This window comes from Chionomys nivalis, chromosome 11 (genome assembly GCF_950005125.1).
Source record: "Chionomys nivalis chromosome 11, mChiNiv1.1, whole genome shotgun sequence".
NCBI classification, from domain to species: Eukaryota; Metazoa; Chordata; class Mammalia; order Rodentia; family Cricetidae; genus Chionomys; species Chionomys nivalis.
In genome coordinates this window covers 5,885,577-5,904,379 of record NC_080096.1, presented here as the reverse complement: position 1 = coordinate 5,904,379, position 18,803 = coordinate 5,885,577, and the positions used below count along the sequence as shown (strand labels likewise).

The 18,803-nt window shown below is 42.0% G+C and overlaps 1 protein-coding gene across 10 annotated transcripts in view; it reads left to right on the top strand.

The window, feature by feature from the left end:
- Positions 1 to 18,803, top strand: part of Rere (arginine-glutamic acid dipeptide repeats) — a 372,816-nt gene that overhangs the window by 115,441 nt on the left and 238,572 nt on the right. For all 10 annotated transcript variants that reach the window (XM_057783759.1, XM_057783758.1, XM_057783750.1 and 7 more), the window contains exon 2: positions 8,953 to 9,418. In XM_057783759.1, the coding sequence (XP_057639742.1) occupies positions 9,097 to 9,418 (322 nt within the window). In that variant the 5' untranslated portion in view covers positions 8,953 to 9,096. The remainder of the gene's footprint in view (positions 1 to 8,952; positions 9,419 to 18,803) is intronic.

The following is an 18,803-nucleotide window of genomic DNA, read 5'->3' as shown; positions in this document are numbered from 1 at the left end:
GCTGCTCTTCTTGGAAGGAAGACCCATGCTGCTCACTAAGGGCTTTTTGTTGTTTTGAGATAGGGTCTCTCTGTGTAGTTCTGGTTGGCCTCCAATTCAGAGGGCTGCTTGCCTGCTGCCTTCCAAGTGCTGGGATTAAAGGCGTACACCACCACACCTGGCTCATTTATTTATTTATTATGTATACAGTATTCTGTCTGTGTGTTTGAAGACCAGAAGAGGGCAGCAGACCTCGTTACAGATGGTTGTGAGCCACCATGTGGTTGCTGGGAATTGAACTCATGACCTTTGGAAGAGCAGGCGATGCTCTTAACCACTGAGTCATCTCTCCAGCCCCCTCATTTTGTTCTTAAATGAGAATGCTAAAACAGTTTCTAACATTTATTTTTGTTATACTTAATTATGTATAGGTGTGTGTTTGTGTCTGTATGTGAATATGAATGCAGGTACCTATAGAGGCATCAGATCTCCTGGAGCGAGAGTTACATGTGGGTGCTGGGAACCAAACTCTGGCTAGGTTATCTCTAAGAACAGTGTGTACTTGAAACTGCTGAGCCATCTCTCTAGGCCCACCCCGTATTAGTTTGATGCTTCCAGTGTGCATTCTGCCCTCTTTTAAAACATAAGAGCTTCTGCTTCTCCTGCCATGGTTGCCATTAAGGGAAGCTGTTTAATTGGACATCCTTTAAATTATTAAAGTCCTCTCGCCTACAGTGCTGTTCTGGTTGCTTCTTACCATGGTGTTTATGGCTTAGACAGCTCAAGTACTGCTTCAGTTATTCCCAAGGCAATCTTATAATGGCCTCTTTATAGATCCCACTTATGTAAGAGAGTGAGAAGGAAGAAATAATTATTCATCCCTCGTCTTCATGTGCCAGGAGTGAATTAGGAGTTGAAAATAAGTATTTTAAGGAACTTCCAGCTTGAAGGTGAAGACAAAAGTTAATAAATGTGAAATTCTAGTTGAGTAAAGTGTTGTGAAGAAATTAGACCTTAAAATTCTGGACAGTCCATCATGTTGTGAGGTAGTTCCTATTGAGCTATAAGCTAAAGGTCAGGAGGGGGCAAGGCAACAGAAGGAAGAGCTTCACAGAGGAGGCTAAGTTGGCATATTTTCGAAGGTGTCCAGAGGCAGGGTTGTGTACCCCAAGGGCCAAATATGAATGTCAGTGTGCAGATATGAATGTCAGTGTGCAGATATGAGTGTCAGTGTGCAGATATGAGTGTCAGTGTGCAGATATGAATGTCAGTGTGCAGATATGAATGCCAGTGTGCAGATATGAATGGCAGTGTGCAGATATGAATGGCAGTGTGCAGATATGAATGGCAGTGTGCAGATATGAATGACAGTGTGCAGAAGAGGTGTAAGATGAAGCCGGGGAAAGACGGAGATCCCGGAGATGTGCTGCAGCTATAGTGTGTTCTTTCAACTAGGGACACTGAAATATTGAAGGTAGGATTAACATGATGTTATTAGCTCTTTAAAAAGGAGACCCTCGCTATAGTGTAGAAAAGAATTATAGCCTGGTGGTGGTGCACACCTTTAATCCCAGCCCTCGGGAGGTAGAGGCAGGTGGATCTCTGAGATTGAGGCCAGCCTGGCCTACAGAGAGAGTTCCAGGAGTGGCTTCAAAGCTACACACAAAAAAATCTTGTCTCAAAACAACAACAAAACAAAAACAAGCCCCCCTCCCCACAAAAAGGTACAGTGAGATCTGAAGGGCTGGATTTGAAGAAACCCACCAGGAAAGCCATGCTAGTTGCTTAAATGAAGTAGGTGAGAGAAATTTATAAGTTACACTGACAGAATTTATTGATGTTAGCATTTGAGGATGAAGGAAAAGCATTAAAGACATCAGCTTGTATTACTAGTTGGCATGGGCAAAGTTGTCAGCTTGTATTACTAGTTGGCATGGGCAAAGGTCAGGAGTAGACTGTCCTGGAGAGGTCATTTGTCTGGGGCCAGCAGGTTGGCTTAGTTTGGGTGTGTTTAGGAAAGACATTGAGAGGAGATGGTCTTCATGCTCAGTGAGCAGTGGAAGGAGCAGCTGGGTACACAGGCAGAAAGACTTTGTGGGTCCCCTGAGTGACCAGGAATCTAAGGGGAAAGAGACTTCTCAGAAAGCACTGGTGATATTCCTGTCAGCTGGTGTTACAGAGAGTTAGTAGACAGAAAGGAGGAAAAGTCTCCTGTGGATTTGAGGAGAGCAATCCTTTAGAGGGATTTGTGTTACAGCATCCATATGTCATGGTAGACTTTGCAGTTACTGGGAGAGTTTTACAATTCAGTCACTAGTAACAACGGTGAGATTTGTGGAAAGCCATTTCATGGGCAGAATGGTTCAGCATGAGAGGCTGGACTTCGAAAGAGCCTCGGAGGAATCCTGGATTTGGAGGGCCAAAGACTGTGGGTGAGTAGAAGTTAGACTGTGGGCAGGGGAAGACTATTCATAGTCAAGTGGCTTCCAGGGGCAGGACAGTGTTTTGAGGCAGCCAGAGCCACCATAGAGGGTGGAGGTGGGAGCAGGCGGAGAGAGATGAGGCTGGAGAAATGGAGGAGCAGTTAGGACTTGCTGGGTTTTGTAATCTTTGAAAGGGAATGGTGCAAATGGGATTGTGCATTTTAGACAGGGTCAGTTGTGGAGTGAGAGAGATAGCTCATCATTTGAGAGCACTCACCGCTGTTAGGACCTGAGCTAACACATGTTAGGATCTGCACACATGTGCACATATAACCATACAAAGATACGTCCATATAATTAAGAATTACAAAATACCCAGTCAATTGTATGATGCATGAATTGCATTTCACTTACATTATTCTATGGTAGACTGTGAAAACATTGACCAGCTGCATCAGAGAGGCCACTCCAGTCAAAAAAAAAAAAAAAAAATCCTGTTTTTGTAGTTCCAGAGAGAATAGTGAGAGCAGGTGATGGAGCAGTAAGTTACAGAGATACAGAATGTGTTTGGTAAACCACAAAACCTGAGAATACCTTTTGTGTGATTGAACATATGAGAAATACAGATTTGTGTGTGTGTGTGTGGTTGAACGAGAAAGAATGAATTAGATTTCTCTGAGTGCTTTGGAGACTGGCTTGAGCAACTGAGATGATTAAAAAGCTCAGGGACTGAACTTGGAAGCATCAGGCTTTCTTGCATAAGTAAATAGATGATTCAAGAGAAAATATTTTTATTTTTTACTTCATTATGTGATTAACTTTAATTATTTTGTGCTTTAAGTTTTTCATATTTTATTGAGGTTGATTCCCCCAGCTCCCATTGGTGTATTTTTCTGTTCACAGTCCTATCCTGTACTCTACTCTTTTGCAAAAGCAAACCTTACACTGGAGTTGATATTTTATGTTTTCCTGTTTAAAATACTGTAGTTGTTAGTTCAGAACAGAAACTAAGCCTCTTTCTCTGTGAAATACTTTCTGTCAGAATGCATAGCCCTCACCGCACCAGAGATGGTGTGTGTCTGTGTGTCTTTGTGTCTGTGCCTGCTCTCATAGACTGGAGGAGGGAGGGCATTGCATGTCTTTTTTTTTTTTTTTTAAATCATCTTTAACCTTAATTCCTTTGAGATGGGATCTCTCAGTGAGCCTGATGTGAGTTTTCTGGCCAGAAAGCCCCGCCAGTCAACTTCCTTCCACATGGAGGTTACAGATGTGTGTAGCTACAACTGGAGGTGTATATGGTTGGTGAAGATTTAAACTCAGGTTTTCATGCTTGCTTCACAAGTGTTCTTACCCACGTGAGCCTTGGTTTTCTTTTCTTTTCGCTTTCTTTCTTTCTTTCTTTCTTTCTTTCTTTCTTTCTTTCTTTCTTTCTTTCTTTCTTTCTTTCTTTCTTTCCTTTTCTTTTCTTTCTTTTTGGTTTTTCGAGACAGGGTTTCTCTGTGGTTTTGGTTCCTGTCCTGGAACTAGCTCTTGTAGACCAGGCTGGTCTCGAACTCACAGAGATCCGCCTGCCTCTGCCTCCCAAGTGCTGGGATTAAAGGCGTGTGCCACCACCACCTGGTGAGCCTTGGTTTTCTTAAATGACGCCTGGACCCTGATCATAGCTGGAATTCTGGCCCTTTGAATTTGCCCTGAGAAGCAGGGTGAGGTGTTGCCTGTGCTTTGTGCTGTGGAGGCTGAAGTAGCAGAGTGAGTGGTTTGTGTCATTGGCTTTGATTAGGATAAAACGAGACTCAGCCTGCTGACTAAATTTTGTTATTGATCAGAAAACTACGAAGAAAAGAATTGACTATTTGCTGAATCTTAAGAGCACTGATTTGGGAAGTGTGTTGTGTTATGTTTTATATGTCCATCACTCAGGCCCGAGAAATAAGTGTTTCTGTGAAGCTGGCATTTCTGTCAAAATGTTGTCATTCACTTCCTTGATGGCCTCCTTTAGTTTCATGCTTTATTAACCAAATTGAAACACAAATTTATTTTTTAAAAGATTTATTTTTTATTTTATGTGGATGGTATTTTTACCTGTATGTATATCTGTATACCATTTATGTATTGCCTGTGGAGGTCAGAAGAGGGAGTTGTATCCCCTGAACTGAAGTTCCAGATCATTGAGAACTAGAATCCTTGTATGAGTGTCCTGTCCCCCCACAAAGCTGAGGTTGATCAACAGAATCATGTGTTCTTCCACTGTGCTGGAAGATCTCAAGACAATTGTAGCTTCATTTATCAGCTGTTCAAGCCAGATTCCTTAGCATTGTTGTGACTTCATTGTCACCGCTAGTGTATCATCCTGTTTACTTTTGTTTTAAAAGCACCTGGAAAGCTGGCCTAGTTGTACCCAAGTAAGCAGAATCATAGAAACAGATTTGAAAAGCCCATAGAAGTCAGACATTTTCCATTTTCTACCGCTACCATCTTGGCCATCCTATATACCATGGCGAGCTGCAACCAGAAAGCCTCCTCCCTTACCAGACTTTGTGCAGTCAGCCCTTGTGACTTCTTCAGGTTTTTCTTTTTTGTGAGGAGGGTTTGTTAGTGGTTTTGTTTGCTTATTGTTTTGAGCCAGGGTTTCATTGTATAGCTCTGGCGGGCCTGGAACTCACTATTGTAGACAGAGCAGTCTCAAACTCACAGAGATTTGCTTTGCCTCTGTCTCTCGTGTGCATGGATCAAAGGTGTGCACCACCACATCTGACATGATCTTTTTTTTAAAAAAAAATTTTTTTTATTTGTATGTCTTCCCCCTTAGAAGAGGGTGTTAGGTTTGTTTTTTTTTTTTTTTTTTTTTTTTTTTTTGGTTTTTCGAGACAGGGTTTCTCTGTGGCTTTGGAGCCTGTCCTGGAACTAGCTCTTGTAGACCAGGCTGGTCTCGAACTCACAGAGATTCATCTGCCTCTGCCTCCCAAGTGCTGGGATTAAAGGCGTGTGCCACCACCGCCCGGCCCGGGTGTTAGGTTCTTTACAGCCTGCAGTTGCAGGCAAGTGTGAGACATCTGATATGGATGCTGGGAACTCAACTCGGGTCCATTGGAAGAGCAGCCATTTTTGGTTTTGTTTGTTTTGTTTTGAGACAGGGGTTTTCTATGTACCTTTGGCTGTCCCGGTACTCACTCTGTAGACCAGGCTGACCTTGAACTCACAGCCTGCTTCTTCCTCACTAGTACTGGAATTAGTGGTGTGTGCCACTATCACCAGGCCAAATAGCACTGTTAACCACTAATTTAACTCTTCAGTCCTGGCCAGTGTGATCATTGTTTCTTTGATGTTTACACCCCTACTGAAACATCAGCTAGGGTCAGCTAGAGTCAGTTCATGTGTTTAAGTGACAACCAACCTTCTTACAAGGCCTCCAAGTCCTCTAATGTCTAATGTCTGTCAAGACCAACCCTCCCTGACCCTTCTTGACCCTGCCTGCCCTCTTCTCCTCTTGTTCCTTCTGTCTGCTCCACTTCTTGAATATTGAATGTGCCTGGGTCAGCTGATTATACACACTTGCCCTTCCTCTCAGTCCTAGTGCCTTTGTGGCTTCTTCCCTCACTGCACCATTGCGCTCGTCTCAGGTCATCCTAGATGGTCTTCTTCATCCGCAGCCTTCCGGATTCTCACCACTTTTCTACTTGAAATTGTTGAATGTGTACATATTTGTGGTCTCTTCGCTTCTGGAACATAACTTCTACCCTGGGAGAGATGCTAGTGTTTGCTGTTTCCCAGCCTCCCAAATGGTAGAGCACAGGGGACACACTATGAATAGATAACACCTGTGATTCCAAGTTGTGTTCTATATTAGATTTTGTTTTTAATGCAGGTTGTGCTGTCACCTGCTTCACTTGAGCAGTTGAATAGCACATACATTGGACATTTATGGCATTCCTGCTGGAGAAAAACACTGCTTTAAACATTCACTTATTTGTTTTGAGGTGAAGCTATGTGAATTAGTGGGTCAGAGACAGGTAAGGAAAATTGGCTCCTGTGAAAATGGAGAGGACTGGCAGTGCAGGCAAGACTGCCCTGCTGCAAGTGCTTCAGATTTTGCCTTTGCTCTCTTTGGCAGTGTGCTCTTGCAGAAATGAACTCTGCTTTATCGGGTGTGTGGTGGGTAGAACTACTTGGTCTGATATGGTTTACTGAGCTGATGAAAGAATTTGATGACTTAGTTATTCCTTGTGAGCCTCACATTGCTGTGAAGATCCATGGCTTGCTTGGTGGAGAAAGAGAGCCACGGGTTTATTTATGCATTTTCAGATGCTAATACCACAGCCTACAGGGACTTGGGCATAGTAGATGGTTCGTCTATGCAAAACTTATATGAGCACTAGAATACTTTTCTTTTTCTCGAAATAAGCTTAAAATTGAAATTCTCTCTGAACATTTACTGTATGGAAAGAAGTAATCTAGGTTTGTGTTACAACATACTTTGAGCCTCCTGACCTGTGATGGTCAGTGCTATTACTCCTTCCTCAGTCACCTCTCAGAGATGGTTACATTTTTTATTTTCCTGAATTCCTGAGGGTATTTGACATGTTGATGGAGAGGGCTTTTCTGGCGTATCATAATTGATCTATGGGCTTTGGAGAGATGTGTGTAATTTTTATGATTTTGGCATGACTGAAGAAAATTTTCTCTGCATCTGAACCATATAATTGCAAACTGTTTTATCTGTTGTTGGCTAAGTAAACAGGACCAGTCTTTTGTTTGTTTGCATATGTTGTTTCCTATCTGGCCCTGGTAGCAGATGGTTCTTAGTCTCATCACTTGTCTCCTTTGTTGCAGCTGCTGTGTGGAGGGCAGCGAGCTGAGCTCTCCCCTCAAATTTCTAGCCCCAAACACCTGGCACCTAGACAATATTTAGTAACAATTGTTTCTCAAATGAGATGAGATTTGGGGGAAGACAGATGATTGTGGAAAATAGATTAATGATTATTAGGTTTTCCAAAGCTGACTTGTACAACCTCTTTCCGTTGGTAGAAAACTTTTTAAGATTTGTGTTGAGTGGGCGGTGGTGGCGCACGCCTTTAATCCCAGCACTTGGGAGGCAGAGGCAGGCGGATCTCTGTGAGTTCGAGACCAGCCTGGTCTACAAAGGGAGTTCCAGGACAGGCTCCAAAGCCACAGAGAAACCCTGTCTCGAAAAACCAAAAAAAAAAAAAAAAAAAGATTTGTGTTGAGTTGAAGTTTAAGATGCATTCTTTTCATTGCAGACTCTTACATCTTAGAGTTTTGTGTGGGGAGGGGTTGTGGTTATTTCTGGAGAAGCTCATTAAGGAGACTGTTGATAGTAGTAATTTTTGAAGAGTGTAAAAACCACCTAATAGTCCTTAAAGCTGGAGCTTGGAATTTGCTAGTTTTGTTATGACAGGCGTAATAAAGCTTTTCTTTCTCTATTTTTTTAAATCTCCTGGAACGTAGCTAGAATGGTTGACTGAGAAGATGTGTGAGTTATGACTAAGCTAATTAAGGCTCACGACTTTGCAGTTGTCAAGAAGATAGATACTGCTTTATTCTTGAACGGAGCTTTGGAATCTGGAGATGGAGACAGTCTTTAGAAGGCGGCGCACTGAGTGGCTCCTACAACGGTTCCCATACCTGTGCAAATTGTTGTCTTACACAGAAGTAATTTGCACCACAGGTTCTTTCCTTTTAAATTTTGGGTTGAAGTTAATTTTTTACAGTTCTTCCCATTATATGTTGCTAACTGAGTTATACTATTTCCTTAAAAAAGATAAAAGCAATGAGTGTATAATAAGTTTAGTTTATGCCCACCATTGAGCTGGCACGACTTGTGTGTGTGTGTGTGCGCGCGCGCGTGTATGAAGTTGTATTTCTCTGGTTTTGCTTTTCCATGATGGCATGTAAGATGTTTTCATATTGGAAGCATGAATAGTGTTTTCTTTGGGGAAAAAAACGATTTAATGGCAGCTCACAACTGCCTATAACTCCAGTTCCTGGGGATTCAATACCCTCTTCTTATCACTGTGGATTCCTTCATGTGTGTGATGCACATAAACTCATGCAGGCACAGATAAACATATAACAGTAGATAAATAAATGAAGAAAAGACTTGTTTTTATTTTAGGTCTAGCAGCATTTTCTTAATCTTTGTATATACACCACATTCGTTCAGTGCTTTTGGAGACCAGAAGGGAGCATTGGATGCCCTGGAAATGAACTGGAACCAAGCTCTGGTCCTCTGGCCGAGCAGCAAGTGCTCCTAACGGTTGAGCTTTCTCTCCAGCTCCGTTTTTTTTGGGCAGGGTATTTTTGTGTGCCCTGTCCTGAAACTCACTCTGTAGACCAGGCTGGCCTGGAACTCACAGAGATTCACCTGCCTCTGCCTCCTGAGTGCCCAGATTACAGGTGTGCCCCACCACTGCCTTCCCATCTCCAGTTTTTAAATAAAGCAGTATGTTATTTTAGGAAGGAAATAAGAGGAAGCATTTACGCTTCTAAGAAAAACTAATTTGACACCCTCCCTTTCTTTTCTCTCTCCTAGCATTTTTGAACCGTTGGGGTTGTTGGAGTGGTTGGATTTTCCCTGGAATTGAGTGAGAAATTCAGAAGACTGAAGCCCAGGCTTACTGTCTACCTTTCACGGAGGCCTAGCCGTGAGAGGACAGAAGAAGGCACGTGGCGAATCATGACAGCTGACAAAGACAAAGACAAAGACAAAGAGAAGGATCGGGACCGGGATCGGGACCGAGAGAGAGAGAAAAGAGACAAAGCAAGAGAGAGTGAGAATGCCAGGCCTCGAAGGAGCTGTACTTTGGAAGGAGGAGCCAAAAACTATGCTGAGAGCGATCATAGCGAGGATGAAGACAATGACAACAGTGCCACCACGGAGGAGTCCACGAAGAAGAACAAGAAGAAACCACCCAAGAAAAAGTCCCGGTATGAAAGGACAGACACTGGGGAGATAACATCTTACATCACCGAGGATGACGTTGTCTACAGACCAGGAGGTAAGAGAACATTGGCGTCTGCACAGGGCTGGGGGAAGTAATGGTCTCGGCTTCCTTTATAGTCCAGAAGAGTAGACAGTAGCTGAGGTAGCAAAGTAAAGTCAGTGAGCGTGGAGCTCTTGGAGTCTGTTTGCCAGCTTTGTGCTTGTGTCTTCCTGGCCCTGTCTGGTTGTGCATTTCTGGATGACCTTGCTTCCTCGTGATGGTTGCTGACTCACTCAGTTTTTTGTTTTGTTTTTTATTTATCTTCAGCTATAAATTAGGCTTGCAGAAGGAATACATGCATAGCAGAGTCCTGGGGAACAGGACATCTGTGTTGAAGTAGAATCAACCAGCAACTGGAGAGGTTTTTGGTTTTTGGGGTTTTGAGACAGGGTCTCACTACTTAGCCTGGCTGTCCCGTGACTCACTGTAAAACAGCTGCTTTGAAACTCATAGCGAGCGAGTAATGGTCTCTGCCTCCCAAGTGCTGGGACTAAAGGCATGCTCTACCACCGCCGGACTGGAAAAAGATGCTTTTTTTTTTTTAATTGTTTATTTATTTATTAAAGATTTCTGCCTTCTCCCCGCCACCACCTCCCATTTCCCTCCCCCTCCCCCATTAAGTCCCCCTCCCTCATCATCCCTAAGAGTAATCCGGGTTCCCTGCCCTGTGGGAAGTCCAAGGACCATCCACCTCCATCCAGGTCTAGTAAGGTGAGCTTCCAAACTGCCTAGGCTCCCACAAAGCCAGTATGGAAAAAGATTCTTTAAGTGGCTTTCAGAGCAAGATTTCTCAGTCCCAGGTAAACCTTTACCAAGGCAGTGAGTGACTTAACCAGTCAGTGACAGCGATGAATTGCATGTGTTCGGTATTCCTTGCAGTGGATGTTATCTGGTCGTCAGTGCACTGAAGGGTCTGAGGGAACCAGACCCAGTGTGGAGATGAGAGGCTTTGAAGAAATACAGAATCCACAGGTACCAGCACTCATTGGGTGAATCACTGTGAATTTGACTGCTCTTTTGAGAAACCTGCCAACCAACTAGAGAGGCACACCCCCTCCCCCTACAGAAGCGAATAAAACTATCATTGATCATTTTATTTGAATTATTTGTACTGTTAATCCATGACAAGAATTTCATGGGAGGTATACTCAGTACACTGGAGCCTTACCCTGTTTGAAGTTTTTTCAACACTATGACTAAAGGATACACTATGTCATTAACCTGGCACAGTCATTTCACTGAGAAGAACTGAGTTTCTGAATTCATTTGTAAAAAGTTCTACATTTTGGGGAGCCATATAGGAGTTGGTTTGGGATTTTCAGAAAATAATTAGTATTAGACAAACTTATGTTTACAACTATACTCTATACTTCCCTTGGTTGACAGTTGAGTAGAGGGGTGTACAATATGAAATTGTCCATGACGGGGCACCTAGAGGACTTGAAGTTCTGCCAGAGCATTCGTCCCATGCAGATTCCAGTGCTGTGCATGCTTCTCTTTGATTCAGATTCAGTATGGACCACAGTGATGTCTCATTGCCCAGTCTTCCAGACCATTACACTCACTGAGGGCCTCTTTAATTTAGGGTGGGGTATGTGTCTCTCTCTGTGTGTGTTTTCTTGGTGTCTTTTTGCTTTGGTTTGGTTTTGCTTTAAGATATAGGGTCTGGTAAGCATAGGCTGACCTGGAAAGTTCTCTGTTGCCAGCCCAGTAGTCTTAAACCTGTGATCTCTTGTCTTCTCCTGGAAGCGGGGACTACAGATGTGCCTCCTGGTGCTGGGCTGCCTTTGTCATTGTAAATTATGGGAAAGCATTAACATGTGTTAATTGTAGCTCACAGATAGAAGTTGTATTGTTCTCCATCTCTGGAAACAGCAATGTAGTGTGGTGATGGGAATGCAGTGTTGGAGTCATTGCCAGCTGCATTGTGCAGTGTCAGATGCCAGTCCTGCTCATCACACATAATATGGAATCTCCCTTTTGTGTCACTAGGGACATTCCGGTATGTTAGGAGTCAGGTGCTAATGGGGAATGCTGCTCAGACTGTCATCTCTCGAGAGGTGGGTAATTAGTTAACTCTGAGAAGTCCTACAGCCAAGAAAATCTCTTTGACATTGAACCTCTGTCTCTGCTGCTGACGGACTGTGATAGTCTGTGCTACCACCTCCCTGAGGATGCTAACGTTGAGGAAATGTGTTTGCCAAATGGTGGCCACCTTTACAGCTTGATGGAAAGTTCTTGATATTCTCAAAGAAATGTGAGAGAAGATTGTTCAGGCTCCTTTACAAAACGGCTGGCTCTTCTAAAGTACTTTGACAGCTCTTGTTTATTATACCCCTCCCACAAGTGCCTGCATCTGCGGATGCACAGGTCACCTGTCCTTCCTTCTCTTTTTTGCACAGTGCTGAAGATTCGGCACAAGGTCTCACACATGCTAAGCAAGCATTCTACTGCTGCTCTGTATCCCCAGACCCTCCAGTCTCTTGTATAAAAATCTGTAGTGTCGTGTGTGACCTGTGCATACCGTCTCATACTCTGCAGTCATTGGTAGGTCACTCCAGATTCTTAGTGTGATAGAAATGCTGTTCTGTCTTTGTGCTGTTAGTGTATAATGACTGACACAGTTCTTTTTCTCTAATGGTTTTCTTTGTTCTTTGTTTTTATTTTATTTTATTTTATTTTTTTCGAGACAGCTTCTCTGTGTAGCCCTGGGTGTCCTGGAACTTGATCTATAGACCAGGCTGGCCTCGAACTCAGAGATTCACCTGCCTCTGCTCTCCCAGGTGCTGGGATTAAAGTTTGTGCTGGACCACCATACCCTGTTTTTAATTATTTCTGATTTGTGGTTGGAGTCACAGATGCAGAATTAGTTAAGGCACAGAGCTGACTAGTGTACTTGAATGATTTGGAGATGCTGTGATTTGTGCTCTACTGGGCACTCTTTGGTAAAGTGCCTGCCTTAGATCTGCTGAGTGCTTCCTGTTGAGTGGCTGGAAGCTAATATTTAAAGCTAAATGACTTGGCTGCCTTTCCCAAATAACTTCTGAGTTGGAGGTCTGTTAAATGTTGACCATTCTTCAGGTTCATTTTAAAAATTGAAAAGTCAAGAGTAGTTTTCTATGACTAGATTCCAAGATGGACATTCATCTCTCTCTCTCTCTCTCTCTCTCTCTCTCTCTCTCTCTCTCTCTCTCTCTCTCTCTCTCTCCTTACACACACACACCTGTCTCCTGCCAGGTGTCTCTTTTCTTCCTGGTGTCTCGAAGTTTCTGTGTCTGTTCTGTGTTGTCTCCTTTTTAAAACTGTAGTTTCAAATCCGGGTCCCTATTGAGTCCCTCAGCAAGACTTGAACTTGTGACTATCCTGCCTCAATCTCTTGAGCAACTGGGTCATGGGGCATGTGCTATACATTACATGTCTGTCCTTTTCTCCTTTCTTATTTTTGAATACAGTCTTATGTGGTCCAGCCTGACTTTGAATCATTTCTATGTGGCTGAGAATGATTCTTGATCCTCCTGTCTTCACTTCCCGAGCATTGGAAATATAGGCATAGTGTCTGGCTCCTTAGTTGACTCTCAGACATTTAGGACCTTTAGAGAATGTTACAAGAGAGGTCTTCCAGGGATTGGTAGTTTTGGACAGATCTTTTAATTGATTGTAATAATGGAAAAAATCTGAATTTAGGTATATCTCAAGTGGTATAAGGAAAGAGCCCTGTAGCCAGGTGGTGGTGGCACATGCGTTTAATCCCAGCACTTGGGAAACATAGGCTGGTGAATCTCTGTGAGTTTCAGTTTAGCCAGGGCTACATAGTGAGACCCTATCTCAAGACAACCAACCGGCAAAAGAGTGAGTCCTGCAGTGGTCCTTTGAGGAAAGGCTGCTGTGCCCCTGGCCCCAAGAGCCAGTTCTCTACTCAGGGTGTCACTTAGAACTTGTCAGGATCTAAGTCTGTGTCTTGCTCTCTATAGAGCTTATTTTGCCTGTGCTCTGTCTTAAGGAGCTCAGTGAACTCTGGTTAATGCCACTGCCCATGTCACTTTTGTTCATGGGACACTACAGGCCACCCTAGTCCCTAGTCTTCCGTTGCTCAGTGGCATTGACTTTGCATTTCCAGGCTTGTCACATTTCCTTAATAGATATTTGGTGTGTGTATTCCTTCTAAAACTTACTCAGTAATAATTTTGTTTTACTTGTATTTTAGAATTGAGATGTGAAGTATTTCTCTAATTATTCTTTTATGAATGAAAACTCAGGAGTAAGATATGGGTTAAGAACCTGAATGATTGGAGAAGTGGCAAAGAAGCAATGACTACCTCTCTTTCCTTCCTCTAGCCAAAAAGAGCTGAGCATCTTTCTAAGCTCTTCCCTACTACTTCCTATGTCTTTCTATATATCCGGGATCCGGGGTCCTCCAAAACTGACTAATTTTGATCAGCTAGTAGCTAGCTCTGCCCTCTGATGGAAGGTAAACTTTATTGGCATTCTCGGGAGTGTCAGTGCAATCAAAATATACAATAGAGACAAGTAATTTCTCAGCATACAAATGGAATTAAACTGGAGATAACCCAAATGAGGCAAAGGAATTCTGGGTGTCCATTTGAATAAAAAGGGAGTATAAATAGTCTTTAAAAAAAACAGGGTGGTGATGCATCTCTTTAATTCCAGCAGTTGGAAGGCAGAGGCCAGCAGATCTCTGTGTTCAAAGTCAGCTTGGTCTACCGAGCAAGTTCTAGGAGAGTCAGGGATACTCAGAGAAACCCTGTCTCCAAAAACAAAACAAACACCAGAAACAAACCAAACAATAAAAAAACCCCACAAAACTTTAGGAAGTTGAATGAATACAAAAATATAATAGTGCATGATTCCTTTTGATGCATCATTTCAAAAGAGGTCCAAGTAATCAGGAGAAAGGTGGGTTAGGTATGGTACAGGAATTAGCATGAGAGGAGCCCCTAGGCTTCTGACTTTGCTTTGTTTTGTTGGTGGTACTTTCATGAATTTGTCCACTCTTTGAAATTTTATCACACTTGCCCTTTTATATATATATAAGTGAAAAACTTATGCTGCTTTCCCAACCCCCACCCCCCACCTGCTGCTGGGATTGCAAGCACTCTACTGTAGATCTTACCTTACTCCTCCTTGGGAGAGACCATGAGGAGACAGTGGTAGTTAATACGGTTTCAGTAGCAAAGCACTGAATGATTTAAACAACAGGGATGCCTTGGCCCCTCAAGATTGGTGAGCTTGACAGGGCCATGTTCTCATGAAGGAACTATTCTAAGCCTCTATTCTGACTTCTGTGTTATGACTGCATAAATCTTGTCTTCACTTGCCATTCTAGCCTGTATGTTTTGGTGTCGTTCCAAACTCCTCCCTTTTGTAAGGACACCACGTGTATTGGACATGACCCATTCCACCATCCTAACTCATTGCACACGCAATTCCCTGGTCTTAAACCCACCTTCTGTGGTACTGGAGGTCAGGAAGAGCTTTGTGGTTAGGGAAACCTGTGTTTTAGTGATCCAGGTCAGGTGACTGCTTCATCTTTTAGCTGTGTCTTTAGATTTATTGGGAAATATCCATTTGTTTATTTTTTTTAATTTATTATTGTTATTATTGGAGGAGGCTCATGTGTCACATTATATGTCCATGATCCCAGGGATCTAAACTCAAGTTTTCAGACTTAAACAGTGAGTGATTTTAAAACCTGCTTATCTGTTTTACTGGCCCTATTTTTGGTTTTGGAGACAGGGTTTCTCTGTGTAGCTGTGGTGCCTGTCCTGGAACTGACTCTTGTAGACCAGGCTGACCTGGAACTCACAGTGATCCACCAGAGTGTTGGGATTAAAGGTGTGCGCCATCATTGCCTGGATTATTTCCTATTCTTAATCACATTATAATGTATGTTGAGTTGTAGACCACTTTAACTTTTATTTCTTCTATTTCTACTGAAATTTCACATTATTTCGTTTAGTGTGTATTAGGAAGTTTTTAAAATCCTGCTTATGTAAAAGAATATTCATCAGGTAAAAATGATGACTTTTATCTATGACGGTAAATGAAATAAGAAAAACTGCCATTTAAAGTTACTAGAATTAAAAGGAGAAATGCCGGAAAATTTGAAACTAGCTGTCCTTTTGATTTCATAAAGGAAAGATCGTTGAGTCAAGTGACTGCTTCTTCTTAGTTGCTCAGTTCTTAAAAAGTCCTGGTCTGTAAATGAAGAATCTTGGGGTTCCACACTGAGGGACTGAATCAGTGTCAGTTTATTTGATGAAATTTTTAGATGACTTAAATTTGTATTAAGTTTTGAGAATCACTGATCTGAGCTTGTATTTCCCAGCCTTTCTTCAGTTAATGTTTTAGCAGAAAATGAATCTATCTTGAGAGCCAAAAAGGATCAACATATATATCTCAGTTTTTTTTTTTTTTCGAGACAGGGTTTCTCTGTGGCTTTGGAGCCTGTCCTGGAACTAGCTCTGTAGACCAGGATGGTCTCGAACTCACAGAGATCCGCCTGCCTCTGCCTCCCGAGTGCTGGGATTAAAGGCGTGCGCCACCACCGCCCGGCCTCAGTGTGTTTGTTATTTGCATGTAGCTGGATAGGATTTCAGCTGAGCCAAAGCAGAACAAAATGGACCTCCTCCCCATATGGCCTAGGCTCACTGGGTTCCCTTCAAGCTTATGAACGATGGGCTCCACCTGCAGCATGCTGGAATTTCCACTGTTTAAGAGGGAAAGCTACAGAAATGGAGTTTTTTTGTTTTTGTTTTTTTTTTAAAAGAGGGCAGAAAGGTATCATTTCCTGTCTTGAAACTTGGTTTTGTTTTTTTAAAGGTTTATCTTTCCTTCTTATTTTCTGGGTGAGTGTTTTGCCTGCATATATATGTACTTGCACTAGGTGAGTGTAGTGCCCAGAGAGGCCATAAGAGGGGTTAGATCGCCTAGAGCTGGGGCTACAGATAGCTGTCAGCCGTCAAGTGAGTGCTGGGAGGGAACCTGGGTCCTCTGCAGGAACAGCTAGCCATTGCTCCAATGTCCTTGCTGGGGATTTGAAGCGAACTATAATACAAAAAGAGTTTTAAAAAAAAGCAGCAAATGGGCCCTACAGGTACTGCGCCTGGTCTGTGACAGACAGCCCCCAATTGTAGTAGAACGAGATTGAATTTACCTAGAGTCTAATTGGACTAGATCTCCTGCAGTTATGTGTAATCTTCTGCCCCTTTGCTTAGTGAACAACTGTTTGAACCCCTAAGCTCTAGAGGTTCAGCTTTTGCTGGCTCAATTAATTGTTAAATGTTCCCTTTATTGTAATCATACATTTATGCCCTGCTGTGTGGTAGCTGAGGAAATTGCTGGAATACTTGTTTAATTTCTCATACACTCTCAGTTTTGTAGGGAAAAAAAATCTTTTTCATAGGAAACAGTTTTTATATGGAGTGGCATGATGGTATTTGAGTTGGAATGTAATTTAAATTGAAATGCTGGGATTTGGCTCTGCTCTTGACGGAGATTGGCTGGAGTTTGGTATTGACCATGTGTTTGTCTTCTCTCCAGATACTGTCTTCCATTTATTCTGACAGCTCTACCAGCTGAGAAAATTAGACTTTACAAAATTAAAAATGCTATCTGGAATAGGGTGGTTTATTATGTTTGTTGAGTTTCTTAAAATGTACATGGACAAGGACTGTTTATTTATTTATTTTTTTGAGGATTTAAATATTCCATAACAAATGCTTTTATGAATAAATTTTGCCTTGGAGATACCTACATATCCTAAGTGCTGGAAACATTTTTTTTTTTAAAAAAAAGGCTATTTCTACTTCTTTTCTACATTTTAGTATAAATTTTCTAGTGGATTTTTAAGAAATTAGTTAATTTTTTTAGTAGACAGTTTTACTATCAGAAAACCATTGAAATTAAGTTAGTTATTTGACTCTTCTGAGTGAAAGTTTTAAATACATGAAAATTATTAGACATCTGAAGTCACTTCACTAAGTATATCATTTCATGTATATTAAAAACCTACTCTTTATATCTTTATCATTTCATAATTGAAAGTATTCTCATTCTAATTAGCATAATACAGGTTATATATGATAGATCTTCCATAACAGTTCATTTCACCCTACATTTAAATTCCCCTTAAATCTCCACATTTCTCTATTGCCATTTGAAGGACTAACTTTTCAGTAATGCAGTATGGTAGCTGGCTCAGTAGGCAGAGTAAAATTTCTTAATAAATCAACTAGAAAGTATGTGTATTATACAACTGTTTTCTTGTATTATGATAAACAACTCAATACATAATAGTTTTTTTATATTTTATTTTATTCTCAGTTTTGAGTCAGGGCCTTATTCTGTAGTCCTGAATGGGCTTACGTTCATGGTAACCCTCCCCTGTCAGCCTTTGAACCACCATATTTGATTTCTCTTTCATTAAAATTCTGATTGCAATTTTCTTTTAATTTTAGGAGAGAGGTATTCCTATAGCGTGGGCAGAGACTACATATTTGTTTCCCTGCCTCCTAGACCGGAACAATTATATAGAAACTATATCAATTACAACATTGTTTGACTGATGGTTCAGGCATATTCCTAGATAGTTCTTGCGTCTTATATTAGCCCATTTTTATTAATCTGTGTATTGACACAAGTGTGGTTTACTGGTAAGGTTCTGGCCTCTTCCATTGGCAGTTCCATGACATCTCTCTGACTGTGCTTTCTTTCCTCCTCTATCTCTGCTTGGATTTCCCAGTTAGCTATATTCTGCCCTGTGATAGGCCAAAGCAGCTTCTTTATTAACCAGTGGCAATAAAACATATTCACAGCATACAGAGGGGAATCCTACATCACTATAGTACCCAGGCCTTCCCTTCAGCTCCTGAGTAGCTGGAATATAGTCAATTTGAACTTTTTTCCATTTGACTGCTCCCCGTCCCCCCTTTTCCCTATTTTGGTTTTTCAAGACAGGGTTTCTCGTCAGTAGCTATGGCTATGGAGCCAGTCCTGGCACTCTCTCTGTAGACCAGGCTGACTTTGAACTCACAGAGATCCATCTGCCTCTGCCTCCTGAGTGCTGGTGTTAAAGGCGTGCACGACCGCCCAGCCAGTGTTCTCTCTTTTAAATGTCCTTTCTAGGAGAATCGTATATTTCTAGATTTCTCTTACAAAGTTGAGGATGTTTTCCCAAAACCAGTGTTCTGGTTGCTGTACATCACTGTAATTTAAACATTGTGTCCTACTTAATAGCAATTTAAAAATATTTGAGTAAAGCACTGAAGAGACTAGGTTTTCTCTCAGGAGTTGTCAGCTAGTTGTGTCTTTAGTTACTCTACTGTGTGGCTGCAGTTCTCTGTGGCATCTGAGATTCCCTCATATATTGACTTTCAAGCTC